Below are 19,985 nucleotides of genomic sequence, written 5' to 3'. Positions count from 1 at the left end.
AACTAGTCACTTTGGAGATAACTTGTACTACACTTTTTTATCATTTTGCAAAACCACTTTAACTGTGACTTTTACCAAATTCATAATTCAAACTTACCATGTCTGAGGAAGGTTTCAAACAATGAAGCTTCTCTGATTTTGTTTATTTTAGAATCTACTACCATTTCGAACATTTATAGGATTTCATTAGGAGTATAATTAAGAACTTATACCAGCTTTCGACAGAGATATTTCCTTCAGTTGAGTACTATATCCAGACTGACTTGAGATTTTGGCATGTTGTTTGGAGATAAACGTAAAACTCGAAAAATTAAGAACATTAGATCTTTGAGACTTTTGAAAATGATACTATTATATTAATTTGTCACTTAAAAGTACCTTCCATTCTTCCGAAATTAACTTGTCCTACATTATAAGTTGTTCCAAATATTGTTCACTACGCTTGAATGATAAGTTCTAAATTCTAAGTAGACTTTAAACACCACAAAAAAGTTTCACGAGTCTCATTTTCATTTGTGAGTATTTCACTTTTATTATATCCTTCCACAACAGAAAAGTCAAAATATGCCACTACATGTTTAGACCAAAAGGTGGAAGGAGGGTATTTATGAGCCTTTTTCAATAGTTCAGGGGTATTTTTGGACCTTTTCCGTATCCTTTATAACTAAACCAACACCGAAATTGACAAGCTAATTGGATCGAAATTGTAAGATTCAACATATCCTCAAATATTCAAAATTCAATGAAACACGATTATTCATTCAATATAACAAATTCTTGAAAGTCTACAGTATCACATTTTGATGATCTGTTCACAATAAATGGTTTTTATGAGGCAAACATTATGATTAACTCATTACCATAAAACACTTACAGCATCAGTCAACAGAAACATAAAATTAAAATTGCTACAATCTTGAGTTAGAATAAGGGAAATGAAGTCAATTCCATCCATTCCAGTAGTAGAAATCAGGTTTAAACCATTGGATTTCCCTTCAGCTAGAGCCAAGAAAACTGCTCCAGTCTTTCAATTGCATATAATATGCTGAGTAAACTATCATCAGCTTATGTTATTCTGTTAATGGAGAGAGCAATCTCATAGACAGGCATAACTGTACACGTTATAAGAGGCTTCCAGGTCCCAAACCAACACCAGATCCTTATGGATTGTCGTACCAAATTCCAAGAGCGATGATACACTTCTTAAAGGAAGCTCTCAAACATCATATCCAAGTGGTTGCTATGGGGAAAATCAAATCTAGGAGTCATCCAGTTCAACAATTTGAGCTCTTCTTTCAGCTGCTTTCTTCCTGATGAAAATCCCCCATCTCAAGGCTGCTTTGAGTTTGAGCCACCCTACAACAGCCTTACCTGAAGAACGTGTACGTTCCTCATCAAAACCAAAGGTAGAAGACATGTTGGGCATGTATGATGATCCATACTGGTAATTCTCCTCCGCAACACTAGAAGAAGCATGACCCTGTCCCATGCTGAAAATACGAAGCAGATGTTGCATGTCTTCATTTTCAAGCATCTCATGACTTCTCATACGTATTTCTTCCTCTGTTAAGAAGTCCTCAGCTCCCTTATAAGGATTAGGCGTGCTAGCAGCAAAATAACTAGACATTGATGGCTGTGGTGGGCGAAGGGCCAGCATGCTGTCACTTCCATGTGGCTGAGCTTGCTGTGACGTACCTAGCAAATGGTTTTGAATAGGAAATGAAGAACCATTTAACTGCACATTGCCATTTAGATTCATGTTCTGAGGCTGCATAGTGTATCTGCTACTGAGGCTATCATTATACCCTGGTAACAGAAAATATTCATGTTTTTAAGTAAAAAATTGGAAGAATTATAGCAATCCAAGAGACAATGAGGTCATCGTATATTTTTTTTTTTGATGACATGGGAACCCGCAGTCGCTACCCTTCGGGTGCGCACAGGGTATACCCAGCTCCTGTGCAATAGCTTGCAAACCACACAGGAGAGGTAACCCGCACTAGGCCCGGTGCGACGAGCTCGACCCAGAAGGCAAATCCCCTGCTGTCGTAGGCAGGGGTTTCGAACTTGAGACCTTCATTATGAAAGCCCCATGCTCAACCAACTGAGCCACCCTTGCGGGTAATGAGGTCATCGTATATCTGGTCAATTAGCTTGCTAAACAGGTAATTGCATGGCTTAAACTATGTATCCTTCATGTCATGCAAAGCAGTAAATAATGCAGGCTGAGAGACCTACTTCTATGTGAAAAAATTTGCCAAGATACAGATTATTTAATACCAGTAAAATCGAAAAAATTGGATAGTTGTTGAAAAGTTGGTTTGAGTATCAAATCATGGTTTTGGTGTAAATTCCTAAATGAATTTGAGATCTCGAAACTTGTAAAATTAAAACATGTCAAATTGGGACGTCTTAAAATAGAAAGTGTCATGTAAATTGGAAAAAAGGAAGCAAATCTGATATGAGTCAACAAACTGCTGATTCACAGGAAATCAATTGATATGTGTGACACCTGCAATGAGTTTCTTTCATGAATATTACAGCCCTAGGGAAAACACGGACAGCTTTTCCAATTTTAAAATTTGAAGATATATGTATAACGTCTCTACAACAGAATGAATAAACCCAAAAGTTACAAGTACAAATGCATCTGTTGTTCCAACTTAGATACTAAACAAAAGGTTATGAACGCTTTCAGATGAAAGATGAAGAAAATGCATCTGTTGTTCCAAATTTAGAACAATGTTGTCGACTCATGGTATATAAGTACACAGAAATAAGCCCAGAAAGAAAAATCTTTTAGGATACGAAGGCACAATTAACTAAATGAACAGAAAGCTCAAGCAAGTAAAAAGTCAATTTGGGAATTAGTTACCCAAAGCTCAAGCTGGTATCAAATTCAAGAATAAATGAACATGTCACTATTTCCAATGCATGATCTGACATTCAATGTCCATGCTTATGCTTTTTTCAGGTTGGAAACTTTTTCTTCTTGTTAAGACACTATTCTAGTGAGGAATTATTGTTCCAACCACCAAGAAATCAAACCAAGCCAAAACAGCAAAAAAAAAAAAGCAGAGAGGCCAGAATTCAACACAATTTATGAAGAACATATCTTAGGTCGTTAGGAATTATTGTTCCAATCCCCCAGGATTCATAGAGAAGCCCAAACAGCAGTAAAAGAGAGCGGGAAGAATTCACACTTTAACAGGAACATATCTTAGACACCAAGGCATATTTATACCTCCCATGTTCAGTCCTGAATTCATAGCAGGCTGCTCTGCTGAGATTGAAGCTGGAAGACTTTGTAAATTAATTTGTTGATCAAAAGAGGTTGAATGGTTCTGGGAGCCAATTGTAAGATCATTTTGAGACGAAACTGACGTTTTATTCTGGCCTAGGCTTAGAAGAGATTTTCCATCATACTCAACAACATGCATCCAGTTGTCATACGCCTTCTTTACTAAAGTATCCACATATACCTGCAAATAGTTTTTGATGTTTGCTTAAGAACTTCATCAGATACTTGGACAAAAAATCTAACATCCAAAAGGTCGATTTATGCAAATGATAGCAACACTTGTAACTCCAATGACCACTACTATGCAAAGTTTTGAAATGTCACGGGGACAGCAAAAAAGTGCAAACTGCATCCCAACACTTGTAACTTTTATTAATAAAATCTCTCTTCTAAATGTGATCTGGGAGGAGACAAACTTATAAACGAATAACTTTTGCTTCTTGAAGAGTAGTGACTTTCACAAAATGGCCACAGATTAGTGGGAAAAGGAAGCTCTTGGCACTCCATTGTAAAAGAAGGTCGCGTAACCATGTGGAACCACAAAGCCCCAAGTAGGCCTGCAGGCTTATTTGGGCTCAACTTATGAGATCCAGTTTTCAGATGTACAATTTACCCAGTTGAGAGAATGGGCTGTTTGGTAAAACAATACAGGCCAATTTCTAGCCAATTTTGTTAAAGAGTAAAGTATAAAATCAGAGTACATCATGATCTACTAAAAGCATGAACTCTGAGAAAGAAGAAAAGAATGAAGAAACTGCAACAGATTGCTAAGTTTTAAAAGATGAATTAACTGTACAAGTTCTTCATCCATTGAAGATACTTCTCTGAACCAACGGTTTTTCTTGTTAAGAGTTAATTTAGTATGTATTTCTTCTTAAGCATCAGAGAAACCAAAAACTTAGTGGCTTTAGGAGGTTGCAATTAGAGTGCATGTTTTTGTTCTTCTTTATTCCCCCCTTTTCTTAAGCATGTTTAGATGAATCCATGACAATTAATTACAAAGAGACGAAAAGTTACAGATTGCAAACCTTCTGATTGTCTGTAAGAGAATCCATTGAATGATACTGTCCACCAGAGATTAAACCACATAACTCATAGATATTGTTAAAAACAACACCAACATTTCTCATATTATCAGGATAGTAGACATAAAGCTTCCCACCTAGAACACATGTTTTTGCATGGTCCACAAGAGCTTCCCACATCTTGTTTGACATTCCGCTTCCCAGGATCTAAGATAACAAGATGAGAAACAAAAACGGAAACATTAACATACAACAACCAACTATCGTTCTAATCTCCAACTTATCAAGTTTGAAATTCTTACATTTCGGAGCCTCTGTGAATCTCTGACAACAAGTCGAAGGAAGTCTTCCACTTTATGTATGCCAGCTTTATTTAGCCTCTTGTGGAAGGATCCATCTTTCCCTATCTTTTCCAATCGCCAAACTTCATCATCTAATGCAGGTGGATAATGTTTCTTGTACACTGTAAAGAAACAGTCATGGAGTTACTACAAACTTCAACAAACATAACTGTAATTTCCATACAAAGGGGCACACTGTATGGGCTTACATTCTCCTCTATGATCCTTGACAGTGAAGGCATCCGTTTTTGCCTCACGAATGCGGATTCCCTCACAACAACCTGATGCTACTTTTAAGCCTAGCCTGAACTTTCTGCTTCTGATCCAACTGGAGTTGTCAGTAAACGTCAACTCACCAAGGGTGCCAACACCTTCTTTCAATATCACTTGCAATTCTCCAGTAAGAAGAGGTCTCTTTCCTTCACGCTCTTTCACTATATGAGACTCAAATTCTTCCTGAGTCCAGCCATCATCATCCTCGTTGTTAAAATCTCCTTCAAGCACAACAAGATCTAGTTTAACTGAGGACTCTGGACCTGATGTTACAACATGGTTTGTATTTCCATCAATCAAGACAATATGTATCGTGGAACCCTGCTCTCCTTCTACTTTTCCTCCTGTGAAGAGAGGTAGTGACAGTTTGGACCGAAACTGAAGCTGCAGATTTCTCCCATCAGGCCCTTCAATTCTTTTTGGAGAAACCCTGCATGGTTATCGTAAAATTCAATCCCGAGACAGAGTGGACAGTCAATTAAAACAAATTGGAGTACACAAGAAGCTCAAGCAAGCAAAGGATAAATGGAGCTTTGATGCAAAATTGAATAGAGGTCACGTTCTCGCACTGCACTTTCCGGTCATGCTAATACTTGGGATATTAGGTCAAATTCATCCAATGGCATGAAGACTTGCTAAAAAAATTTACATGTTTAACACATAGTATTAGCAACATCAATCTGCTCTAGCACTGGTATGAATTAGAAATCAGAATGATCAATTTAAACTGCTGAACGATATGTGAAGCCATACCTTGCATTAAGTTTAGCAGGACCAAGTTTAGCCAAAGCACGCTCCACTTCTTCACTGACCTGGTAAACAAAAATGGATATTCATAGATAAGAAAACAAAAGCCATTATCGAAGAAACCTGAGCAAGTACAACAAGAATGGACATGTTTGCATAGTCTGGTCATCCCAAACACAGAAAAAAATTAGCACCATTCTGCGCTTTAGCTTTTATAGCTAAATGGAAATTAGGTTGAATTACAGCCAGGGTAACATGCAAAAGTCTTTTTCCTCGTAGACCAACTCCAATTACATTTTGAGTCCAAGAAAAAAACTGCTAAAAGATCAACTGGAGGAGAGACGCACTAAAATTATGTTGTCACATCAAAAATAAAATTAAAAAACAGGTAAATTCTTGCACTCAGTAAGCATATCACAGGAAAATTTGAATGTATTTTCACCAGGAACTATGCACATAAGCAGGATATGGGGACAGCTCTGGCTGGTGTGTGTGTGTGTGTGTGTGAAAGAGAGAGAGGGGGGTGGGGGGGTTCTTAGTTAAAAACTCTACAATGATCAAAGCACAACATGGTTTTAGAACATATTTCAGCATATGAAATAAATGGTATAATACTAAACAATGACTGATCAATTCAAAGAAGCCCGTCCATCTCAAATATCTGGCAGTGGATTTACTTGGCCTTATAGTCATAAACCTTGCAGTTTTAATTATTTCATTTTGTTCCCTCAGAAGTAAATTCTGTCACACTGAGTCTACTGGAAATGTATATCATGCCACAGTAGTTATATAATTAAGAACCAAACTTCACATAAGTAATGCCCAATGAATAGGATGAGTATTCTAAAGGGGGCCTAATAATCTTACAACTCTTCGAAGAATTGGCTCCAGTGATGAGCATAGTTTCTGCAGACTGTCCACCTTTAGCGCTTCAACAATGACACTGCAGTAACCATGTACTTTTTCAATAAACGGTGCTAAAGTTACCATGAATAGTGCACAGAAAGATGAGTAAAGCTATAACAGATACTGAATTTCAGCTTCTCTAAAAAAATATAAGACATCCAGGTCACGTGATTTCATGTCATGTAACACCACAACAAACAATCAACAGAAATAAAGACCTCTAAAATGAAAATCTTTTACTGGTCACTTGGTCAGAAAGAAAGAACACAGTTGAGTTGACCATCATAAATAGGCTACAGTGAGAGAGGCATCTACCACTCAGACAGAAGAGGAAGCTAAAGTGTTTGCAGGGTTAAAAACACCTTGTGATGACTGATGACTTTCCTCAGGAAGCTCAACTATGTGTGTCGCTGCGAGATACAGAGACAACTTTCCCTCTGAATGATGATTGGGAATATGAAATGTGGATAATCCTATTGACAACTAACACTGAGGAACCACATTTGGAAGTTGATCTAGTGCACCACTTTTGCAGAGGCAGTCATGTTATATTCGTTGCAAGCTATTTGCAACGTGATCAAAATCCTTAAATTCCATCCTCAAATGACACATATTCTTAAAAAGGAATCATGAATTAAGCAGTATGAACCTCTTCTCATTTTGTACTCATTCAGCATACAGCATACTACACTATGAACCTCTTCTCATTTTGTGCTATAGCTGATCAAACAATAGGGTGCTTGAAGCCTTGAAGTCAAGGGTGGATCCAGTAAGGGCCAAGGCGGTTCATCCGAACCTCCTTTGCCAAAAAATTACACTATATATACAAGGTGAAAATTATTTTTATGTATACATAGTAGATATTGAACCCCCTTGGCATCTTTGTTTGTCTACTTCTTTATATTTTTGAACCCCTTAGTTAAAATCCTGGCTCTGCTTGAAGTTATGACAGAGCACGAGATTCAATTTTCTCTCATAAACCAAAACAAAGAACTAGCTAGTTATCAAGCTCCTTCACTTGCAGTCAACAGCCAACAACCAGAAAAGAAAGCTCCCACTATATTTTCTCCAAGGATCTTCATCATAATACCTCAAATATCATCAAGATCCCATTTTTCTTATTAAAAAAATTCATTTACCAGTACCCCACAAAACAGAACCCTCATTCTCACCTCTCCACAACAAGTCTTGAAATATCCTCACTAAATGCTCTACATTTCTTCAAACCAATTCAAAATTCCAGCTAAGTTCACATGATAACCAATTTCTCTAACGACCCAACTGTAGTAATACATAAACAAGAAACAAATAACTAAGGAAAAAACTACCCTTAACTAAATCATTAAAAAAAAAGATATTTTTTTTGCAAATTACCTTGCAAGAGCAGGTCGTTTCCTATCAGGTTGAACTTCCTCACTACTACTTGGATCCAAAGCACGTTTTTCCAGATACCTTGTCTGCATTTCCTTAAGCAACTAAACACTTTTTCTTCAACTACTGTATATCTGTTTTTCAGATCTGATCTAAAGTTTCTTTCTTTCTTTCTTGTTTTTTGGTTTAATTATTCAACTGTTTGTAGTGAGACTCAAACTTTCTTTTTTCAACGGATAATAAGATTCCAACGGCAAAAGAAAGTGAGAAAAAGGGAAAGCGGGAAAAAATCGAAAGAAGGTGAAGACAGGTTTCTAGGAAAGTTCAAGGAAATATCATTCGACTTTCGTACGATGAACCAATGTTTGTTTCTATTTTGATGGCTGCTATTTTTGTTTTTTTGGCTTCTACATTGGATCTAGGCATCTAGCTTAATATAAATGTTTATGTAATGTTTTATATATCCACGCGTGGTATTTTATTTTGACGCGCTTATTTTTGTACTCTCAATTTTGTCCTTTTCAATTTAAATTATTCCTACTTGACCTCTTCCTTTTTTCTTTTTTTGCCTCTTACTTTTTGGCAAAGAAGTGTCATTCCATCGTGTTTGACTGGACATTAAATTTAAGAATAAAGTGAAGATTTTTTAAATTTATAGTCTAAAATAAATAATTTTTGTGTGGCTGCAAATCATCTAATTAAACGTAAAATGATTTTTTTTAATTAAATTGTTACTAACTATAAAAATGTGTCCTTTTTTTTGCACTGACTATAAAGAAAAGAGTGTCATATAAATTAGGTCGGAGGGAATACTATATTTAGAATTATATTTCTTAGGTTAAGTGCTAAGCCATTAATTTGTTAAATAAGTTAGTGATTTTGATGGCAATTGAGGAATAGCCAGAATCCATCAATTTCAATTCGCTTTCAAGAACCTTTTTTCGGTTTGAAAAGTCATTTTATAATTAGAGCAATTTATGCATAACGTGCAGTCTGTTCCATTGGTCCACCATATAGTGTGCTTTGCACAACAAAAATTGATGACAGCAGAAAATAATAATTGCTAATCAATGATATTATTATATTCAGTCTCATTTTTTACCTTAAACAAATGTTGTTGACCTAGTATAGTCAAGTAGTTAGAGCTAGTGTGTGATACAAGTATAATACTCCTATTAGATTAAAAGCCAGCACTTGACCCCCAGGCTGGGAAGTGCCGACAAATGGTGAAACAAATATTTATAGTTGTTGCAGGATCACCAATGCGTAAAATTTGTTGGTATATATCTTCTTTGAACACCGCTATTTTAACTTGTATTTATTTTTTAAAAATTTGTATACGTCTATCTACTTTGGAATAGCTATTGATATATGATGTCTGAAGTTATGCTTAACACACAAAATGCCTGAAATTTCATATGGTGAACTTTAGACATTTCGGCCTGAACTACTGCCATATGTGCCTGAATGAAGTTCAAATAAAAATGACCGAACTTTAGTCATGTATGCCTGAACTTTGATCATATGAAACTTCAAATACATTATGTTTGAAGTTGTTTCGAAGTAGATAGATTTTGTAAATTTTTATGCAATATAGATACATAAATGATGGTCTCAAAATCGGATATTCGTGTACTTCGGCCAATTGTGGAAATGGCACTAGGTAACCACTTTCAGGATCGTTGTTTAAGTTTTATAGCCTATTTGGCCAAGCTTATTTTTCCTCCAAAAATACTTATTTTTTCAATAAGTGCTTATTTTAAAAAAGTAAGGTGTTTGACCAAGCTTTTGGGAGAAAATAAATGTTTTTGGGGAGTAACAGAAGCAGTTTTTCATAAGCTAAAAAAAATAGCTTTTGCCCAAAAACACTTTTTTAAAAAGTACTTTTGAGAAAAATACACATAGAAGCACTTTTTAAAACTTGGCCAAACACTAATTGCTGCTCAAAAGTACTTTTTAAATTAATTGGTCAAACACAAACTGTTTTTAGCCAAAAGTAATTTTTTGAAAAGTACTTTTTAAAATAAGTTATTTTTAGAAGCTTGGCTAAACAGGCGATTAGCCCGCTGTTACGTCATTTAGTGTTTAGCTAGCCACAACTTTTAAAACGAGCAAGTATTACTTTTCTTCATGTTCACTTCCTCGAACTTCAGAAAGCTATGTATATATAGCAGACAACTAATTTGATCCAGTTTGGTCATCTGTTTCATGTTCCTTTCGAACGTAGTCCATTAAATTGAATTCTTCAATTCTTATTTGTGCAAAAAGAAAATAAACAAAAATGAAAAAGGGAGAAAGGATAGCACATGCATCGCAGTGGTAATGTATTGGCGGGTACAATTAATTAAGTGCCTAAATGTTTATCGAAAGAATAAAATAAGGCGTGGCCGGCGGTAAGGATTGATCGTGGTCGTTGGTTTAATGACTAAGCGACAGTTAATCATAATTATAGGATCCCACCCACGTGATTACTGCATTCGATTTTGTGACTAAAAATTCCTTTTCTCCTCCAATCCAATTGTGTCGAAAAATGTGACGTGGAATATATAGACGGGGGTGGGGGGTGTTTGCAATTATTAGTCAGTTATATACGATTCCAGTTAACTAGCAGCCTGGCAGAAGTTGCCCCTCTCACTATCCCCACGCGCAATCATTTTCTGCTTACACTTCGAATAATGTTATGTTTGATTAAGTTCATGCATCAATATTGTTATCTTAAATTAAAAGTATAAAAAAATATTGTTTGAATTTTGTAATATTAAGTGTGTTGTGTCATTCCTATGAAAAAAGATTTATTAGGGTAAAATAGAGCTATTCAAAATTCAAAATTTACTAAATATAGAAAAAAAATTAAATAATTTTTTTTTAAAAATAAGATATATAAATGAAATGGACGATGGAGTAATAAACAAGGACCGGTTTTTTGTTATAATGTTAAATATAAACATCTCTCCTCTTCTCTTGGCGGCGTGTCTATATATATATATATATATATATATATATATATATATATGATCGTAGTGTCCGAACCAGTTTATGTACACCTTGATTAATTTTACGGAGATTTTTGTTATTATTCACAAATATCAAATAAATTTATTCGCCAAGTCTTAGATAGATGAGAAGCAACCTCCTAATATTTATTTGCTTGCATGTTTTATGTATAACCAGACGCAATATCTAATACCTCCATTTTGATAGAGTGACCTACTTATATCTTTTTTAAAAAATAAAAAAATCGTCTCAAAATAATATCCACTCTTTTATGAAGGACCATAAAATACTAAAAAGTTACAAGAGGCTCACTTTAATTTACCTTCTCCATATTGCTTTTCCTCCTCTTTATTCTTTTAAAAAACCAGATAAATATTGCTCCGCATGTTCTCTCAACAAATACTAGTATTAATTAAGAATTCCAATTCATCTTATTGTCCATAAAAAAAAACCTACTAATACATCAAATTTGAAACCAACAGAAAAACTATAATTATGATCAAGACGGAAGTAAATACCATTACTACCATTTCATGGGTGCAAAATTCACATGCATGCGAAGATGAAACATGTATGACGTTTGACGAATAATTACCTCAAACAGCACAGTATGGCTCATATAATAGTGGAAAGTTACACATTTGGCAGCTTCTGAAAATAATTACAAACGTTAATTAAATATACAAAAAAAAAAATCATTGGTTATGTACAAAAATGTACATATACATTAATATATGAAAGATATATATTTTTTAACTGTTATTTTAGTGGGCGATTATATAATGTATAAATCTTTATGTATAACTGTAGCTTTATAAAAGAACACAGTCAGACCAATGGCGTAACATAAAAATGCGTGTCTCATAAGACGATTAAACGATATAGTACTGCCACAAAGTTGTACACCAAACACCAACTTGATGAATATTTAATAATTCTGACTTGTGGAAAAAATAAGGAAGTATTTCGAATAGAGATGGTAACATAACATGGTATCATTTGACTTGATGTCAAACTAAAGCATTCCACCATTACATTTTTGGCATTCAACAGCACGCATAATTTCTGAAATGTTGGAGTAAGATCATACCTGGAGTCAGGAATTTAAATAAGGACTCCAATTTTTTATTTTTTATTTTATATCAAGAAGTTCAATTAAAGAGCTACTATTAAATATAGAAAGTAATATATCTTTTTCTTCTAAAAAAAGAGTAAAAGAAAAGTAAGACCCGTAAGAGGAAGTACCATAAATAGTATGAAGATTGAAGAGCAGTCTCAATTTGGCATAAACGTAAGTAGCTTGAAGTTGCAGCAATTAATATTTGTCGTTCCTGTATATCAAGATATAAAACGTGACGCGACGACATTCCTTAGAATTATACTACCTAAGTACCAACCAACGCTATTTACAAAACATCCAGTTGTTATTTCACACCAACAATGGACTCGAACGAAGCCGGAGCTCCAGTTCTATCGGACCGGGTTAAGATAAACGGCATTGTAGTTCCCTTGACTTTGACTCCCGGAGGGATACTACGATGGCCTGAACGGTGTTTATCAATTGAAAAAGACGTCCTCGGCTTTACTCTCGAAGGTTCGATGATCAAAATCAACGCCGTTATTGAGAGTAGAGGTGGAATTTGCTGTGCCGGTAACGGAGGAACTATGATGAGGAAGAGTTTCAGTTTTGAGACGTTATCTGAGGATTCTCTTAGGGTTTGGAATCAACAACTCCAAACAGTGATTGATTCACTTGGTAACTATCGACGACATACTTCATTTGTTAATGAGTAATCATGTTTAGGAATGCTAGTATTAGTTAATGTGCACTACATAATGATTTTTGAACTGTCGCTTTTATTAAAAACTACAGGAATCGTGTGATCACGTTAATTCACGTTTTAAATTGCTCTCTCCATTCCAAAAACATTGATACTTTTCGCTTTTCGAGAGTGAGACGAGTCCTTCTTTGACCTAATTTTTTTTTTCGTTTGTCTTTTAAATATTTTAACTTATTAATTAAATCACACTGCTCTGTGTGATTGTTAGGTGGTGTGCGTTTGTTTGAGGTATATTGCTTAGACTTCCTCATAATATCAGGCGGTTTTAATTAGCAAGATTTTTTAGGTTAGGTTTGTTCTTCTTAGGATGTTATTGTCGTCATCTCTGTCGCCAGTAACCTCGTCCTTGTTTTTTTTGTTCTATGATACATTTATCTTGATAGAAAGGGCATGATACGTGTTAGAAGGTACCTGTGGCAATTATGTGAGAAAAAAATGTTGATTTGAAGAAAATGTAAGATTTTCTGGTAATATGTAACTAGAATACTTTAGCATCAGAAATTCAATAAGCTAACAAATAAAATAATTTTATTTTGTCTTAATCTTGGTTTGGTGTGTGATAAAACATGAGTATTACTTATCCTACCAGCATATACTCATTATGTAACAGAGAAGAAAAGTTAAAGCAAATGAGTGCTTCTTGATTGCTTGTCCTTTAAACCTAAGCAGTTCTCTGTAGATAAGTTGCTTTAACTTGGAAGTAAGGAGCCCTTTTGATTTCTGGCATGCCTTGTGTTGCTTCTTGCTTAAAATGGTGTTCTGTGCTCTTAACTACAAATAGTTAAGGGGATTGCTATTGTCATCATTATTCTGGTCTGGTTGTTGTTGTTTACTTGGGTGTATATATATGACATGGGATGCTTGACATCATGGAATTATAGGTCGTCCTAAGAGACTTTTCGTACTTCTGAATCCATATGGAGGAAACGGATCTGCATCAAAGATATTTCTTGACGATGTAAAGCCCCTACTCGATGATGCAAATATTCACTACACACTACAAGGTTTGCAATATTGAATACTCTTATCCACGTGTAGCTGATGGTTGTTCAATGATTTTTTTGTGTCACTAATCTTGCCTGTTACTCTTAATCTTTCACTCTCAGAAACTAAATATCGGTTACATGCAAAGGAAGTTGCTCATTCATTGGATCTTTTGGGATATGATGGAGTTATTTGTGTCAGTGGTGATGGAATTATGGTTGAGGTAGGTTGGTCATGTCTACTTTTGTTTTTGTTCTCTTTTCTCTGACCTATTGTTGTTTGCCTTTCCTATAGCCCAACTCAAACAATTATTCAGTTCGACTACTTTTGTCATATACTTGATTATGGAATACCAAACTTCTTTGTTGACTGGCACGTTATGCTTTCCTTATGTAAGGATATTTCAGTTTATATATTAGTCTGATTTAAAGATGTCAAAGATGAACCTACAGCGGGATAATTGCTAGTATGTAAAACTTACTCCTTTACCAGTGGTTCTTCCTGACTTTTACCTAGTTTCCCTTCGAACATGAAACTGCTGAAAGGAATTGCTGAATGCCAAGAAATATCATCATGGTGAAATGAAAAACAATTAAACAATAAATGGATAGTATTTATTTCTAAACTTTAGAGGGCTTATATGTAGCTATCCTATTCTCGTGCTTCAAAAAGAGAAGCAGAGAGGTTTATTCACCCTCCCATCGAACCCCCACCCCCCCCCAAAAAAAAAAAAAAAAAAAGAAAAAAATAGAGAGAGAGAGATGGAAAAGAGAAAAAGTCAAAGAGTTATGTTGACACATGATATTGCACTGAAGTAGTTGAAAACTTGAAATGCTTAGAGTTGAGTCCTGGAACAACTTCAAAATTGCTCCGCTGTGATATTGATAGTAACCACAACAAGGGTACCAACATCTCTGTTCTTCACTAATCCCGTGTTCTAGGAGGCCTGTGCCCCGAGGGCTCTATCTTTAAGAATTTTGGCTATTGTTTATTGTCATCAATGGATGATAACCAACCAGTGACCCTCATGCTCTTATCACCTTATTAAAAAAAAGTGACTCTTATGCTCTCACTTTCATGTTTTACAATTTTTAGTAGGTAGTGAATGGACTGCTTGAAAGGGAGGATTGGAGTTCTGCAATAAAGATGCCTCTTGGAATAATACCTGCAGGTATATTTTCTTCTCTTTGCTAGTGCTTGCCTTTAGTAAACAATAAGTTGGTTTGTTAAATTTGATTAGGTTTTATTGTGGAGTGTGATACATTATTTTGGTTTTGTCACATGAGATCCACTTGATGCTCAAAGCTTTTGGTTTATGAAACTTACTGATTTTGGCTCATGAGCTGTTGATTAATGTCTTCCAGTACAATGTACGTAGTTTGGTTTGTAGCTTTTGACAAACACTTTAGCACAGGGAGCCTTGTTAAATACTTTCTGCCCCTGTTTTATAATTGCATTTTTGTGTATGCTAATTCAGGCACTTCAAATGGGATGGCAAAGTCTCTTCTGGATTCTATTGGTGAATCTTGTACTGCATTTAATGCAACTCTTGCTGTAATTAGAGGTAAATTGTTGCTATCCTTTTAAACAAAAATGTGTATTCCTGAACTGAGTTTCAATTGAATTTCTATTCTTGTTGAACCAAAGAAGCTTTTTATATCTATGCATGTTTGGTCTATGGCAGGGCACAAGAGATCACTAGATGTAGCTACAGTTTCACAGGGGCAGAAAAGATATTTCAGTGTGCTGATGCTTGCTTGGGGTATGTATACCTGACATTGGGTCTGGTGGTTTTGACACTGTTTTGTTTCATATAATGCAATGCTATGCGCTTGGTTCTTTGCAAACTGATATATGTTACTAAACTATCTAACAGGACTCCTTGTTTTTCAGGTCTTATAGCTGATATAGATATAGAGTCTGAGAAGTATAGGTGGATGGGTAGTGCTCGAATGGATTTTTACGTATGTTCTACATCTGTTTCCTCTAATATGCATTTTTCTTAGATTTCAGTGTCAGAGTTATAACTCCAGATATTCTCACTGGATTTATTTACAAATTCTCTGCTTGCTGTAGAACTTCATTCCTTGGTTTCTCTCTGTCTTTTTGCTCCTTGCTCCTTTTTGTTTGGAAGGTTTGGTCTCATTACAATATTCGAGATTCACTGACCCAGAAATTTTGGTCAGTGTTTTGTGTAACTGAACCGTTCTTCATGGACACCATTTCGGCATTTCCAACCCCCTTCCATCCTTTCTTTTCCCAGGAGAAAAAAAAAAACAAAGAAAAGATAAAGTTGAATGCCTCTTCAGTTGATCACATGATTAATGGTTCTAAGATATAGAAGGAAGCTAATTTATACCCATTAAAGCATCATTTGCTTTTTATTGTTGGTCCAGGCAATACAGCGGATATTCCGTCTCAGAAGGTATTATGGCTGTATTAAATTTGTGGCTGCACCAGGGTTTGAAAATTTTGGAGAACCAAATGAACTCGGAGGTGAAAATGATGAGCTTAACTCGAATTGGGTTATGCAAGATGGCTATTGTGGTCCCACTCTTGACATGAAGGGTTTCAACCGCAAGATTGAGGGGCCTTTTGTCTCAGTCTGGCTTCATAATGTACCTTGGGGAGGTGAAGATGTTCTGGCAGCACCTGATGCCAAGGTTGGTTTGAGTTTCTTTGGACATCATGTGAATGTGCCTTCATTAAACTTGATCTAACTTCTCTTGGTGCTACTTTAAAAGTATACACGATAGAACAGCTTCTGCAATCCGTTGTTTAAATTTGGAGCAGATCTTTCTTTTTGTTGTGAACATATACAACTTCTAGGGCTTATTTCTAAGTACTTGAGGTCCGGAGTTAGCTTTAAAATGTCTGATTTTTAACTGTGCGTCTGCGTCTTTCATGCGAAATTTTTTCCAGTGGCTTCCTGGTTCTGAACTTCTGATCCGAAAGTTATTTTTACTATTGTTCTGTTTGATTGGATTTGTGATACTCGTGAAAAATAATCACTGAACAATGCAGCATAGCTTTTCAATTCTATTTCGTCCAGGGAGAAAGTGATGATATCCTTGGTCAGGAATAAATTGAACAATAATTGCGAAGGTCCACTTTACTTGTCTAGCTCTTGAATTTATGTGGAACAGAAAATGGAAGGTAAGTAAGAGTAGCAAATGCTTTCTTATGCATTTTCTCACTAAGGAAAAAGAGTTAAATCTTTATAAACCATAGAAATGATTTGGTGTATGAATCATTTGCTTTAATCTGCTTGCATTCATGTGGGTGGTTTGGAGCGAGAGAAATAGGAGAGCTTTTGACGGAGTAGAGTCGAGTTTTTCTCAGTTGAGGAGTAGTCTCTGCTCCCTTATTTTCTTTTGGTGTGAACAGAAAGTGCCTTGTAGTGTAGATGACTGGGCGGAGTTTGTAGAGAATAATATTTTGTAGATGCTTTATTTTTTGGTTTATCCCTTGTATACGGCTAGTTTGGCCATGTTTATGAATGAAAATACCTTTATTTGATTAAAAAAAGATTTGTTGTATGCCAGCAAGGGTGGCTTAGTTGGTTGAGCATAGGGCTTTCATAATGGAGGTCTCAGGTTTGAAACCCTCTACCTACAAAAAGTATGGTATTTGCCTTATGGGGTTGAGCTCATCTCACGGGGCTTGCCTGGTGCGGCTTATCTCTTCTGTGTGGTTTGCGAGCTATTGCACAGTAGCGGGGTTTACCCTGTGCGCACCTGAAGGATAGCGGCTGCGAGTTCCCCTGTCATCAAAAAAGAAAAAAAAGGATTTGTTGTATGAATTTTCTTTTTCAAATCTTATGTTTTGATTTCCTTATTTCTTTACCTGGGTTAGCTAGCCAAAAAGATACCTTTTTCTGCTCAGAAAATTACAGTTTTTACTTTTTAGTAGCTAGTTTTCAAGCTAATCCTACTTTTTCAAAATTTTCCACATGCTATCTTTAACATTTTATAAAAGCATACAAACTTGGTGTTCTAGCCTAGCAGATTTTAGATTTTCTAGATAAAGAGGTAAGGAAATCATGTGCGAAAATCTGGTATAGACATTTTACTCTTGAAGAGGATAAAGAATCTTGAATTTATCACGAGGTAAGTAGAAAAAACTGTAACTATCCTTTCTGGATCTTGGTCAGCGACCTGTGCAGGAAAGCCACTAATTTTGGAGCTTTAGAAACGTATAAACTGATGCTGATGCTTTGGAATGTGCATATGATACATGCTTAAGGTTTCCTGCTTCCACTGAATTGTTGGGGCATCTTCACTCCTTTTTTTTTTTTTTGGGGGTGGGGTGGGTGGGGGGTGGGGTGGGGGGGGGGGTGGGGGGTGGGGGGTGATAAGTAGGCAAAAGGGTTTATCAATCGATTAGCTTGCCGCATTTTGAATATAGAGTCAAAGATAAATGTTTTGACTTGATCGCGAAGGCATTTTTCTTTCTGTATGCTAAAAGTAGGCTCCTTATTTCCTACGACATGGGCCATTTCTGACTAAATGATTTTATGATGTTCTAGAGGTGAAGATCCTTTGCTCAGACTATGACTCTTGCAGGTAGTCACTTGATATAAGTAGTTTTCTTCTTTTACTCTCTTCTAAACATAAGCACATTTATCTGTAGGATTTTTCTGCAATAAAAGGTTTCATTACAGTGCCATTGCTAATTACCCAAAAAAAAATAAAATTTACAGTGCCATTGCTGAAGGAACAAGTCTAATCCCTACTATAAAAGGCCCAACACTTGCAGATCCATATACTAAGCTGTTACTTTCCATTTTGTTTTCTCTTTAGAAGCTCTAAGTGTGGATACTTCAACTGTAACCATTCTGCGTTTGACATATTTGAATGCTTATTTCGTCTTCTCTGTCTCATCTGCAGTTTTCAGATGGTTACTTGGACTTGGTTGTGATGAAGGATTGCCCAAAGTTATCCTTGGTAACGCTGATGAGCGAGTTAAACAAAGGAGGTCATGTTAGATCACCACATGTCTTGTACTTGAAGGTAGATTTATTGTCGTAGCTTTCCAAGTCAGCTCCATTATGCAAGTTCTTGTATCGTTTTTGTTTCAAAAATTATTTTGGAACAACTATTGAATGGATTTTGCTGTTGCCTATTATAATAAGACCTAAATTTTCCTGTTCATTATTTTGAAAGTTTCTAAATCCAATGTCTGTTTGTCTCCCTGCTTGTCTAGCAGTGCAATCAGACTATGTAATTCCTCGATCAAATAGGTTTTGGTTTTGTAGCAGCTGAATTGCACATTGGCACCCATACCCCCAATCCCCAAACCTTAACCCATGCATATTCACATCTGATGTGTTAAAATTAGAAAAAAAATTCCTGTTTTGGTAAGTCAACTTCTGAAATTGGAGACTTGCATGAATTGATTAGGATTTAACCTAATGCTTCACATTGATCTAAAACAACCACAGGTAAAGGCTTTTGCTTTAGAGCCTGGTCCACGAGCAGATGACCCAAACAAGGGAGGGATTATTGATGTAGACGGTGAGGTCCTTGCCAGAGGTAGAGGAACTTACAAGTGTGATCAGAAGACATTGATGACCTACGACAAGCTCCATATTAAAGTAGATCAAGGGTTGGCTACTATATTTTCGCCTATGATCAGTTCTTAACTTTTGTGTGATTCAATTTATTTTATGAAAAAAGAAACTAGTTCTGATTGGTGGTTTCTGTATAGAGTGATGGCAGTATTGATGGACAAGAATATCAGTATTTTTCATAGCTGCGTTGCTTTAATTTGTCAGAGACTTACTTGTACCCCCTTTCCCCCTCTCTCTATCCTGAATGCATAGTCGAGAATCTGATCAATAGTAAATCTTATTTAAGCATGTGGAGAGCGAAGAAAGCTAAGCTAAATGATCTGCTGTTTGCTAGCGTGCACTCTTTGTATGTCATTTTCATCTATTCACCATAATTGATCCTTCAGCTTCTGAAATTTTGGTTCTTATCTTATTTGATTTTGTGTTGCGGAACATCTCTGGTCATGAATGTCATGTTCTGGTTGGAAGGACTCTCCTTGTCAATTTTCATTTGATTAGAAGGATAATTTAACCAAATAAAGACGGCGTTTTCTGCATGGTTGCATGCGTCAGAAATAGACTCAGAGGCAGTGAGACCGTCAATTTCTTTTTTGTTACTATTTTTTTTTCTATTACACTGGGAAATCAGGG

The 19,985-nt window shown here is 35.8% G+C and overlaps 2 protein-coding genes across 3 annotated transcripts; one reads left to right on the top strand and one right to left on the bottom strand.

Moving 5' to 3' along the window:
* Positions 1-738: 738 nt before the first annotated feature.
* LOC132621315 (calmodulin-binding protein 60 B-like) lies at positions 739-8,384 on the bottom strand. The gene is made up of 8 exons (XM_060335537.1): positions 7,968-8,384; positions 6,555-6,630; positions 5,694-5,752; positions 4,877-5,370; positions 4,629-4,789; positions 4,330-4,533; positions 3,245-3,482; positions 739-1,806 (listed from the first exon to the last, which is right to left on the bottom strand). The coding sequence occupies exons 1-8, from the start codon at positions 8,054-8,056 to the stop codon at positions 1,259-1,261; spliced, it is 1,869 nt and encodes a 622-aa protein (XP_060191520.1). The 5' UTR covers positions 8,057-8,384; the 3' UTR covers positions 739-1,258.
* Positions 8,385-12,248: 3,864 nt separating this feature from the next.
* Positions 12,249-19,643, top strand: LOC132621316 (sphingosine kinase 1-like). Of its 2 annotated transcripts, XM_060335538.1 has the most exons (10): positions 12,249-12,714; positions 13,681-13,803; positions 13,906-14,010; positions 14,886-14,954; positions 15,261-15,347; positions 15,468-15,545; positions 15,677-15,747; positions 16,180-16,446; positions 18,673-18,795; positions 19,227-19,643. In XM_060335538.1, the coding sequence occupies exons 1-10, from the start codon at positions 12,399-12,401 to the stop codon at positions 19,425-19,427; spliced, it is 1,440 nt and encodes a 479-aa protein (XP_060191521.1). In that variant the 5' UTR covers positions 12,249-12,398; the 3' UTR covers positions 19,428-19,643. The 2 variants fall into 2 exon arrangements, with proteins under 2 accessions (XP_060191521.1, XP_060191522.1); XM_060335539.1 differs by lacking the exons at positions 12,249-12,714; positions 13,681-13,803 and having other exon boundaries at positions 13,906-14,006; positions 14,879-14,954.
* The last annotated feature ends 342 nt before the right edge of the window (positions 19,644-19,985 follow it).

Source organism: Lycium barbarum, chromosome 12 (assembly GCF_019175385.1).
Source record: "Lycium barbarum isolate Lr01 chromosome 12, ASM1917538v2, whole genome shotgun sequence".
Taxonomy (NCBI): Eukaryota; Viridiplantae; Streptophyta; class Magnoliopsida; order Solanales; family Solanaceae; genus Lycium; species Lycium barbarum.
This window is presented reverse-complemented; position numbering and strand designations above follow the sequence as displayed.